General features: G+C 51.7%; 2 protein-coding genes across 2 annotated transcripts; both read right to left on the reverse strand.

The window, feature by feature from the left end:
• Positions 1 to 209: 209 nt before the first annotated feature.
• AYO20_08028 (hypothetical protein) lies at positions 210 to 3,716 on the reverse strand (the record flags this gene model as incomplete). Its single annotated transcript, XM_022646310.1, has 1 exon — positions 210 to 3,716. The coding sequence occupies one exon, from the start codon at positions 3,714 to 3,716 to the stop codon at positions 210 to 212; it is 3,507 nt and encodes a 1,168-aa protein (XP_022497705.1).
• A 4,818-nt stretch (positions 3,717 to 8,534) lies between these two features.
• AYO20_08029 (hypothetical protein) lies at positions 8,535 to 9,517 on the reverse strand (the record flags this gene model as incomplete). The annotated part of the gene is made up of 2 exons (XM_022646311.1): positions 8,535 to 9,194; positions 9,269 to 9,517. 2 exons carry the CDS (start codon positions 9,515 to 9,517, stop codon positions 8,535 to 8,537), a joined length of 909 nt encoding a protein of 302 aa, XP_022497706.1.
• Positions 9,518 to 12,340: the final 2,823 nt, after the last annotated feature.

Below are 12,340 nucleotides of genomic sequence, written 5' to 3' on the forward strand. Positions count from 1 at the left end.
CTTGTACCGGCACCAGTCAGACGTTCATCCAATCGTGGGAACCGGGGGCGGATTATTGAGGCAAGCAGAAATTGAAGCCGCTGGAAGACCTTCGGAAGATTAAAGTCTTGCCCAGGCTTTGAAAACGGATGATTCTGCTGTGCAACTGTGCAGCGCGTTTTGAGGGAAGTGGGTCGAATCCTGTCCTCGTGCAGGCAGCTCGACTTGCGTCACTCATTCGGTAGCCCTGTTTGTATTATGTCGCCCGCGTTAGCCTTGGTAGATGGGTCGTTATGTGGCGGCGAAGTACGGAGTGCTTCAGTTACTGATCGACCTTCCCATGAAACCATGAGCTCGGGGTCACTCGAGGTAGGAGTATCTTCACAAACGTGATCGGATAGTAGAGACATCTCCCCACCATGCCAAGGTTGATCAGCGAGAAGAGGATGGGTCTCCTGCGCAGGCAGCTTCTCTGATTTTGGTGGCGACTGAGTGACTGGTGGTATTTGAGAAAGGTCACTATCATCATCAAGCCCGGCAAACTGTTCGTCGTAGCCACTGTCAACGAATCGCAGACTCGGTGGTCCTCTTGCTGCTGTGTTTAAAGGTCGGTCCGTGTTTTTCTGCGCTTCAGGATCCTTGGAACCAGCTGTTAAGAAATCCGAATCATCGTTGACAGCAAGGACGTTGTCTTTATTCGGGGCTCTGTTGTCGTCGCCTCGACTCAGGCAATCCAGCTCCACTTCTAGATTCTGGATCGTGTCCATGGGTCGCCCGCTGCACTTCTCTACTTCCTCGAGCACCGACCCCAGTGTCCCCATGTGGGTGTCCGTAAGCTGGGGCGCGTTGTTCTCTACTTCGGCCATCTGCTCAGCATTGTCTGTTGTGATGCTCGGGCCATCTGTGGTATTTTCGACTGATTCACGAGCCTTCGGGGTGTTTCCCATCAAGTTTTCTGCATCCTCTATCAAGATTTCCGGCTTCCCCACGGATTCGCATGGTTGATCAGTCGACAGTGTCAGGGCCTCCGGCAAGTGCTTCATATCCTTAGCCGAATTCACCATGATATGCGCTGGATCTTCCGAATCGTTAGGTATGGCCTCAACCTTCTCGGCGGATTCCCGAGGAGTCTTCGTTGCGTCTTCTGAATACTCGGTTTCGTACTCTGAATCCTGTGTCACATCCATGAAATTCCGAGCAACATCCTCCGGCTTTTCCTCTGTCGGATTCCGCACATTCACAATAGCGCCTTCTGACTTCCTGGACCCAATCTCCAGCTTCTCAGTCGAAATACCAAGACCTTCAGGATTTTCAGGCCGATACGGAGACAAGGTAGAAAGGAGCTCCTGGCTATTCCGAGGTGTACTTTCAGAAGTGGCAGAAGTTGCGGCGAGGAGTGAAGGGCGTCGGACTGGTACCACGTGAGATGTATCAGCGAAGCAGGAGACCTCTGTTACACTCATGTCAGATTCGAGTTCTTGGTCTGGAACGCTGCTGTCCACTTGCGGAGGACCTTCTAAGATCTTCAGTTCATCGTCGTTAAAGGTGCGACGGGAAACCAAGTAAGGATGTCCATCCAGTTTGAGCTCATCAAACTCTCGATCCATTCCCGGCGATATAGCCACAATGTTTGGTTCCAAGTCCTCAGTTGGGGTAGGTCCCTCATCCTCAGATTCCCAATGATGTCTCTCATACTTTCCAAGATGCGCATAGTTAGTAGGCGGTCGTCTGCCTCTCGGTCGATCGTAGCCTGAGGTCTCGCTCTCAAACTCATAGTTAGATGACTTTGGATACGTGAATGTGTAATCATCTCTTGAGCTTTCCGGTGAGTAGGGAGGCGCTTCGTGTTCTTGTATGCTTGAACTCAATCGTAGGATGTCGTCCCGCTCGACTGCATCCGCCGGATCGATATATTTCTTTAGTGTCCGCAATTTCAGGGTAGGTCGTTGTTGCGAGGAGATTTGATCTGATGGACTGGATATCCTCGATGGGAACAAGCCAACCAGCTCTTTTGCGGATAGTCGATCCCTCGGACGAGAAGACAAGCAAATCCGAACAATATCTTGATACCAGTCCGGGACATCCGATGGAAATTCCTCAACGCTCAAAGGTGGCACATGCCGTTCTGGTTCATCATCATCCATCGCCAAAGCCCACAGAGTCATGCCAAGTTGATAGATGTCCGACTTTTCGCCGATGTACATGGAAATTCGTTGGTTGCTGGCAATCTTGGTGGCAATTTCGGGGGGCTCCCACCCCACAGGACAGCCTCGCCGGTTGATATCAATGATCTTAGCATTTCCATCGCTGTCGACCACGATGTTTGAAAGCGTGAAATCGCCCTGAACATAGCCTTCTTCGTGTATTTCACTGAGACCACGAACGGCTTGTTCCGCCCACCTGCAACGATCCTCCCAAGCGATTGCTCCTCTGTGGTCGTAAAGGAGATCCACAATGGCGCCCCGTTCCGCATAGCCTATCAAGAGCCCCTTGACAACAGACTCCATGTCATCAAGGATGACAGCTTCGAGTTTGATGACATGGTTGGAATCATGTAGCGCGTGCAGGGCATTGATTTCATATAAGAATTCGTCCACTGTGTCTGGACCGGGAATTTCTTTCTTGATGTAGACTGTACCCTTATGTAGAACCTTGTAAACAAAACCGGAAAGGTGCGAATCGAACGTCAGCTCACTTTCCCGGACTTGCATCGGACGAAAGGCTTCATCGTTGAGGATATGGGAGAGGGTGGTCTTGGGCGGGTATGGAATGATCTCGTTGACATCCTCAGTCACATGAACATGGAGACGGCCATCAGTAGTTTCCAGTTTGAGGTTAGTAACTGTGTCATAGAATTGGATCTCAGGGAGTGAATCACGTATTGACTCGTAGATTTGCATGCTCTTGTCCCGTTGAAACTGGAGTTCTTTGAGGTCCATCTCCAGGGACCCTGGTTCAGCATTGCGATAGTCACATGAGATAGTCACCCGTCGCCAAAAGTTTGGGGTCTGTGCATAGGTCACGAAGAACTTTTCTCGGTCTGACTTATCCCGGAAATGCATACTGAGGTTGAGGATCCATCGGTGATCAAGTTCGTCCCTCAATTCTGCCTTGTCGTCGGCGATAGCCATTTGGGGATAGTGAGAGTCATCAGAAGAAGTCCTTGAAGGGGGCCTGGGGGGTCGGTATTCGTCCTGAGACCAGAGGTCCTCAATAGGCTCGGGATAGGTTGACTCCAGGGGTGGTGGAACGGTATTGACAGGGGAATCACTAATACCGGCATCCACCGTGTTGGCTCCAGTTACTGCGGGCGCAGAGGTCCGACCTGGATCCCAATAGGGTGGCGAAGAAGCTGCTCGTCGTCTGGGTAAGCTTATAGAAGCGTGCCTAGTCGAAGAGACGGCTCTCCTCTCGGCATGACAAGGTTCGATCGGGAACAATCGATCTCGTCTTTCAGAGTTCTGACGTCGGAATGTCGCTTGCCGGGGAAGACCAACGGCAAGCGGCCTGGTTAAGGAATCTGGCATGGTGGAATTTTCTCTGTCAGCCCAAGTCTGAGGCCATTGCTCATCGTCGGAGCACTCGATCGGGCTTTGGGTGGCGTCATCTTTGGCAAAGAAATGCTGGATCTTCTGCCACATGCCGAACCTAAGCGAGTGTCTGGGATGGTGGCGATGCGGCTCAGAGTCGATTTGTCTCAGCGGATTGTGTTCAGCATGGCTTGGTCGAATGCCCATTCTGGCGGAGGTTGCCTTCCAGTAGGACTCTGATACGAATGAGGGGCACAACGGTCCTCCAACAATCGAATCAGCAGCCTCCGCCGAGTCGGGCAGTACAGCAGCAGAGAGGACTAGGCCAACAGGAATCGAACATTGAAGTTGTGCAAAGGGTGTTATGTGTCGTCGCGTTATGTGTGATGTCTGACGGTGGTACAGAAGAGATGGAAGAGGTTTTGGTGGGAATTCGGAAAATCGATGGATGTTATTGGTGATGGGCCATCGACCAGGGTGGGAGAGCTGGGAGACTTCGGAGAGTCGGGAGGTGGGTGGGCGTGGCTTGGGAGGCGGTGAAGAGACACCAGAGCACCGAGTGTTTGGGAAAATATCGCACCCGGTGTGCCCGCCCGCGCTACAAAGAGATTCAATGTTTCAGGAAGAATGACGACGGAATATTGCCCCTGTGCAATGTGGACTTGTCAAATGATTTGAAGGACGGCTGGAGGAGGAGAGTCGGGATATGGTCTACCACAGCGCAGGTGAGTGGTCTTGAGCTGCCGACCGAGTATATCGAATGGATCCCAATACTGGCCAGGACGGCCTGTTGTCTGACCCACGCTTGTCGTCTGGGTACTGGAGTACAGGAAGTAGGTGGAATGGTAATTGAGATGAGGCAAGGATGCTGCGAGCAGGTTTGATGGCTTTATGGCGGGTTTCGAAAAGTGGTTCAACGTGGTTCAAGGTGGTTTACCGCTTAAGCAAGGCCACAAGGCGTAGGCTATGCCAGCCGATGCTGGGTCTGATGCAGCTGCATGAAGCAGGAGACAGGAGGTTTTTCGAGGTTGAGTATGAGGCCAGAGTGAAAAGGCAGAATAAGGGAGTCGAGAGAAAAGAGTTGGAAGAAGCAGGAGAGAAGAAAAGGAAATGCTACCAGGCTTCCTCGCAAGCTTTCTATCCCTGTTTCCTTATTTTTTTTCGATTCAGTCACCCTCTTTCTTTTCTTCTCGAGCGCAGGCGGTAGATAGGTTGGACTCGGTGTGGATTGGACTCCGCTGTCAACACTGAGCAGCCGGTATCTGGGTTGAGAGGCATCACTTAACTAGCCAAACGGCGAGGATGCTGGGTACCTCGTACAGTGTGCCGCAAGCCTCCCATAGTCGGACATTGTGTTCAGGCTCGCTCCGGGGCTTGGGGGCGCACGGGCGGGCTGGTAGGCTGGTAAGTTGGTGGGCTGGTGGACTGGCACGTTGGCACTCTGGGTGGGCTGGTGACTGTAGTGGGAAAAGAGGGCCGTTGTTCGGCCGCAACACACCTGCCAACACAAGACGTGGATGAGGGCGAAGCAGCCAATGGCACCCCTAGGCAGAAGGGCGACAGTTATAGGCGACGGGAGCTTCCCTGGATGCCCGCTGGCCCGTGCCCCCGAAGGCCTAACCGTTAACTAGAGCCGCTTCGAGTAGAGGAACCCATCGTGATGCCTGGGCGCTACGCCTGCAAGCTGTGCAAGCATGTACGGGGAATGCATGTTGTCTTTGCTTTCGCAAATTCGGATGGTAGGTTTGTGGGCTCATTTAGGCTGCGATTCCACCACTGGTGCAGGCCTATCAATGACTCGAATTGCTTCGCATTGAACTTATGCATGGAAGCCTGGAATCGTATTTCTTCGCACGGGAAGAGAAATGCGACTAGGCGAGCTGCTTTGGGCTGCAAGGCAGACACCCAGCGAGCACCTTTGATAGTGACGACTCCGAGTCCCTTGGTGCCTTTGTACCCCGCCAACCCCGGAATTTTAAATGTTCCCTTCCGTCTTCAGCCCTACTTGCACCAGCTTATACTGAATTCCAGTGATCTTTCAACGCAGCTCGTGGTTTCTTCTCGCTTTCCTCCATCAGAATTATGCAAATCTCTACTGGGCTTCTCATACCTCACCGATCCTGACTCCGCTCCACAGCCCCAACCCACTCTCGACGTCCTCAAGCTCTCCTGTTTGCTCCGATAGACAGCTCCTTTGGATCATTGAAGCAGCCCCCAGTCGGGGGGACAAAAGGAGGGCGGCAAACGATGCGTGCAGTTGAGCATGGACTACTAAGACGGCGCACCGAGGACGCACGATTGGGAACAACGGAGCAGCCACACTAGCTGCGGTAGAAGCCCAAAGCTGCATCTTTTGGAAGGCTTCGACTCCTCCAATCCTGCCGCTACTGCACATTCTGCAGCAGGCATCCGACACTGTGCATTCATCCACTTAGAGATTTTCTTGCAATGTTCTTTTCTCCAATTTGTTGCCTCATCGTTGGGCTGCAATTTTTCAGGTGGTTTGCATTTCAATTGGCGCTTGTTGCTCCTATATCGCCGTTTCGGTTGACGTGTTGTCTCACAAACCCCTCTCGCCATCTTCGTTAAAGCAACCTCTATCGGAGATCACATCGGAGCTCATGATCTCATCATTGCCATGAAGCACTCAGCGTTTGAGTTTTCCTTCATCTGGTCCCATCGTTGACGTGGCCGACGCGATCAAAGCCACCCCTGTTCAAGGATGTTTCGACATCGACTGACCTCCCGCATGACCTTTCCATCATCCGTGGGACGCTTATCCTTCAGGTTCCCAAGACCACATTCTTATAAATCCTAAATTGGGGTCACAGGACTCTGGTGGCATTTTATCTGTGTCAGAGTTTGGGTTGCTTCTACCCTTGCACCACACCGCCTATTGCCTTTGTTGCTGTCATCCTTCTACGTGGGCTGACCATGGATCTTGATGCTCCGGCTCAACCCGCTTCAACTCCTCGATCACCAGGGTCATCATCATATGCTGTGTGGCTCGGAGCGAAACGTCAACAAGGTGGGCAGAAGAGTGGGATTAAGCATTCACGTGTAGTACCCAAGAAGGACGATGGGACCCAATCACCATCCCAGAGTCCGTGTGTCAATATCGTTCATCTTCAGGACAGCAAGGACCTCTATTGCGACGATTTCTGCTGGCGAGGAGTCGTCAGCTCTCTTTAGCCATTTTGCATTCGGTTCTTCCATCAAGTCATCTAGAGACGCCATTATTCGACCATGGTTTAAAGACGGTCAACTCCTCAAGAGTTCATTTTCTTTGATCAGTTGACACTACTTGATGTGTCCCAGCAGGTTGGCGCAAGCTATTCAGAGCTTACTGAGCAGATCGTCCTCCGGGAAGTCACTGGGAAACAGATCCCCGTGATCAGAGCGGTCTGCAAGGTCTACATGACCTGCAGAAAGATGAAGGGGGAATGGTTGGGAGCGCTGCTCCACCGAAGCCTCCTTTAGGATTCGTCCTTTTATTGGCTTATGCCTTTTCTCCTGAATCTGAGCATTTTTTGGGTCCAAGGAGTCCAACAAAAGTCCGCGAGTTCAGCAAGATCGCATCGTTCTGCTCCCGCCACAATCAGTGGACCAGCCGCAGATTGCGGTAGTGCAGGATGTCTTGTCTTAAGATGAAGGAAAGAAACTTTAAGCTAGGGTACGGGACTCGATAAGCACAAATTGCATCCCCGGATGACCGCCTTTTGCGAGCCCGCTATGGTTTATACTGATCACAATGGCTTTTGTTCTTTGAACATTTGGCTATGGAGCCGATCAGCTTACACTTCTTCGAGAAACGTGGACAGCGGATGTCGTCTATCCAACGTTGATCAGTTCTCTACAGAGATGGCTGCTCTTAGAATGCTTTGACTGTGGGCGAAAGGAAGGGAAAATTGGTTCGTCTGATCGTGAATGGAAAGCGTTTGCACGATTGAATTCAATCCAATCCAGGACCAACCAACTTCCACCTCAAATGCCCGACATGCTCGTCTCGTCACAATTGACGACTGCTCGAGGTCAACATCACCCTCTCTCAGAGTGCCGTATGCTCGAACTCCCACCTACTCCGAGCGACGGTTCAACATTCATTTTCACGTTCACTTTTGCTCCCCCCTTTTTCTTTCCCTTCGCCCACTTCGTCGTTGCTCGTCTTTCTCCGGAAATACTCTTTGTTCCTGTCATTGGACTGGCCAAAGCACATTCCTTGGCCGAAATGACATACTAGGTAGGTATCTACAGCACCTAGATATCTGATTGATCACGCAAAGAGCGGTCAAGGAGACAAAGACCCAACCCCGCCGCATACCTGCCACCTGCCACCTGCTACATTTTGGAACTGACGGGTTTTTGTTGAGAACTCTCAGCCTCACGGCATTGTCGACTGATGGACACTCGTTCATTTTTCTTTTTTTGGTCAGTTAGTGATCTGGTCTGATCTGGTCTGGTCCCCCGGGATGTTTATCTGCGGTGAAATTGACTCCCCCCGAGGAGAGGCCCAACAACCTTTCGCTTTTCCTTCGACTGGGTATGGTCCTCTTCCTCCATCTTCTTCTCCTGCCTTGCCATATGTCTCTTATCTCACTTGCCACAGACTGGAGACTATGTAGCTTCAGTGGAAAGGTCGGTCGAGGGCTTTGAAGGGGAGCAGACACCACATTTATGATGGAGCTTCATCTTAACGAGGAAGAAGGATGTCTCTGGTGAAGTTTCCCTATATAGCCTGGTTGTGCAATTGCCCGTTCGTATGGTAGATTTGGCATCCCTACCTACCTACCCGGTTAGGTAGATAGTCACGTACGTTCTACCTTTACCACGATACGCAAACGTGGTCCCCCCGACTGAAACACCCGTTGCACCTGTTTTTCATACCATTATCCCTCCTGCCCGAGAAAGTGTATCGTCACGAGGAGTATAGTATACACAATAATCCCATGCTGCCCGTCCAATGCCCTTAAGAGACCATCGCTATCGTCCGTAATCCCACGCCGTGTATTGCAATTCCTAGAGCCGTTATGGTCTGAACCTGAGTCGGAACCCGACATCTCCACCTGGGACGTCATTTCGTCTCGCGGCCCTTCCTTGACTACCCATCCAATACCCCGACCCGTCGCCTTCAGATCCTTCTGTCCTCACTTGCCTTCCGTTCTGCTGCACGACGTAGATAAAGCGGGCTATCGTATCGGCCTCGCTTAGTTGTTGCGCGTTGAAATGTTTGCGCACAGCGCTGGCGAGATGCGAGGGTGGCTCACGAGGACCGAGGTTCGTCGTGGTGGAGGAAGGGGACGACGGAGATAGGGTGGTGCGATGGCCTTGGCTTTGACTTGGGGTGACTTCAGGATGGTCACCCGGTTGTGTCATGGAGTGAGTTGTACTTGAGCGTTTGTCTGTGTTGCCCATCTCTTTTGATTTGCCCTTTTCTTTGTCTCTCTCCTTGGATTTATTGTCTTTGCCGCTACCGTTTGTTTGCTGCGACAGGCGTTGTTTTCGTCGCTGAAGTTGTTGGTCGTGCTGTTTTCGTCTGTACTGAACCGCTGATGGAGCGCGCAGCGCAGCCTCGCACGATTGATAGGTGATATCGGCATGGGGGTAGTGAAACGCCGCGGGGACATGGAGACGGTGGGCAATGCGGTAGGAGCGGAGAATGGGCACGGACATTGTTTTCCATTCAGTCTGTTCGCAGATGAAGGTATCGTCAGCTACACTCAACTAGCACTCTTGAGGGGTTTCTGTTAAATACGACATACCCGAGGGAGGTTTGGGTCTTTGTCCCCTTCCGCTGGTACGGCTGAAGCAGGGGCAGCAGTGGTGCCGTTTCCATTCACCGCGGCTTTGCTCCCGGCGTTGGGGACGTTGAGTCCTGAGGCAAATCGCTTTCCCTTTGAAACGCCTGAGCCACTGGTTGGTCCTAGAGCGGACCTGTCTTTCAGATTCGTAATGGTGCTTGAGGTCTCGGATCTCGAATCATCGACATTTCGTCCCCGTGCAGGTGGCATCGTTTATAGCAACAAAGATTTCGACACACCATGAGAAGGCTGGGCGGCTGACAGGAACTATAGCAAGTTCCCTGACGGAACATGTACTAGGAAGTGCTCTTACATGGATTTAAATGTGTTGCGAGAAAAAGTGCAATGGTCATGTTAGTCGTTGACCATTTCTCTTCATACGAGATGAACCGAGCTTTCAGGGACGCGCGCAGGCGAATTAGACGGTGGAATGATACGTCATAGGGCATCCCCTGCCCGTTTGCCCCCAAAACGTGAGTTGGGCACGAGCGCCAACGGCAGCTCCCGCCTCCGCGTCGTCTTCTTGGCGCTGAGAGCCTTGCAGAGGACGAGGGAGCGAGGGATTGCCAAAACCTTTGAGCGCAAGGCCTGTTCCTGCATATGGACATTATATTGCAGCTGGGGGATGTCGAAGTGGCAAATGTCAGGGTTGCTATGTACCTACCTGCACCGGTGTTCTGCTTTACACTGTTTCGCTGGTGAATAGGTATACTATCTACCGAGCGTCTTTTTCTAGAGTCGTTGGGATTGATCGCGAAGTTGATGCAAGGTTTCCAGAACCTGTAGCTTGACACAAATAGAATGTACTAGATACACGTATTTAATGTACCGGTTGTCAAGGGGCATCGGCAGTGCTGGTCGAAGCTGCGTGGGACGCAGCGCCTGGGGTTGTCCATGGTCGAATCCAGTAACGAAACAGCTCAGCTTCCAATTCTCTTGTTTGGGTGTTTCTCTTGCCCTTTTTGCATTGCAAATGCATGGAGTTACTCTCATCATAATAGACTTCACACAGGTCCCAAGCGTCTGTCACTAGAAACAAGCTCCTTCAGGGGAGCTCAGGATTGGAAACCGAGGAGGATTCGAAAAAAAAACCCTGCTCACCTTCGTAGACCAACGCATCAAACCACGTCAAGGGTGATAATTCCTCATAAGGCCGCGCCTTGCGTCGCGTCCTCAAGAGGCTCGAGCAGACTTTCGCGCAAAGGCTTGTCGGGAGCAGAAGACCGAAGCCATGCCCTGTCGGTGTGTATAGAAAAGGACCAAACAGAAAAACACTCAGAACTTCCCAGACTGAACTGTTGAGATCTCCGCTCCCCGCCACGTGGACATGAGTATCTTCGTTCAGGGTCGCGGCCCTGCTGTGATGGCAGTCCCGATTTGAAATTTTTCTTTTGGGGAGAATTTGTTGAGCACGATACGTTGCTGCCGTGAGTGTTTTTTCCTTCAGCCATCCGCCAGTTAGAAGAATGATACGCTCATCCGAAACACACCAAGCACATGGGGATGAGGATTTGCAATGGCTCGATAGCTGACGTCAACTTGGGATCCGCAGGTGGCAGGAGTGAAGCACATGGCAGATTCGCAGTTCTTGCTGGCCCGAAGAAACACCGCCACATGTGAAAAAAGGTAAGAAATTTCTTCAAACCCTAAAATTTTGCCATCCTTAGACGCTCCTCCTTGAGTTCCGAAATCGCACATGGTTCCTCCTGACCTACTTGTATCACACGCAATGAGCTCCTCTTTCCATGCAGGGCTGGAACCCTTGCAAAGTCGCCACGAGCCGCACCCACCAGCCGGTCAGACAAGTGTTTCCATGGAACTGGACTCCGAGGCAGAGATACCGACTATCAAAACTACCGCACCGGCATAAGCAGACCGAGGGAATTTTTCCTAATCTTTTCTTCGGTACTGCATTGGGCCGAATTTCTTTTCCGAGTCAGAACGCTCGAGACGTTCGGGGTGTTATGGTCAGACCATGTTCATTGGAACCAGACCTGACTTGCTCCATTCTCGGCGGCCCTGAAGAGGCATCGTCCGAGTCGGATCTAGACCTCATAGCCTGACATGTGACGTTCCGCTCGAAGAGTTGGTGTATCCAGGTTCGTAAGAATCGAGACAGTACTTCGACATTAAGTTTTTGTATCAGTAACCTCTCCTGATTGAGATGAATGGGATGTAGGAACAACTATGCATGGTGGATAGCATAAACAGCTGGTTAATGCATGCATTTGCGGCACACTCCGAAGCTGATATACTCGCATCCGGCGGCTGGAAATCGTTGCACCAACTAACAGTGCATAGGGAAATTGGGATGCCTTATATGGCTCCGTCATATGGTCAATGATCATGTTCGCAACCTCGAAGCAAGCATGTGTGTGGTTAGAGCCCCTGACAGAGGGATTTGTAGCTGCACACTACCGTCAGCAGAGAAAACCGGGGATTTGGTTCTTGGCCTGACACAGGTGGATAGAAGAGACATGTGGTCTTGCTCTTTATTCTGTCACTTTTGCACTTATCCTCTGGTGACTCCAGACCAAGCAAATGGACCGCGAAGTCGTGGGGATCAAGAAAAGACATCACAGCTCGAGTTGGCTGTCGGGCTCGTCGACCATCGACCCCAGGATGTGAAAGCTCTCCACAGTTGAATTCCGGCGCCCGGAGAACAAGCTCAGTACTCGGTACTGGAAGAGTCGTGCTCTTCGCTTTCCTGTTGCAGTAGGGCAAGCACAGTCAGACCACCCCATGTATTACTCTGCACCGTTGAATATGAATGGCACGCGATGCAGAGAGCAACGAGATGTCCAAACTCGATAACGGGCTCCATCACTCCCCGCTTCCAACTTTCGTGAAGTCAAGGAGGACCATCGAGATCGCTCGTACGCCGATGGAATATTGGCCTCTCGCTGGTGATCTTCACATGGATCGCCATTCTTGTAGGCATGTGAAGCTCGCCTTTTTTTGACGGCATGACGACAAGTACCTCGTACGAAAAACCGACCCTCAGGTATCGGACTTTGTATCTGGGTACCTCGG

The sequence above is a fragment of the Fonsecaea nubica genome (assembly GCF_001646965.1).
Source record: "Fonsecaea nubica strain CBS 269.64 chromosome Unknown Scaff60, whole genome shotgun sequence".
NCBI lineage: Eukaryota > Fungi > Ascomycota > Eurotiomycetes > Chaetothyriales > Herpotrichiellaceae > Fonsecaea > Fonsecaea nubica.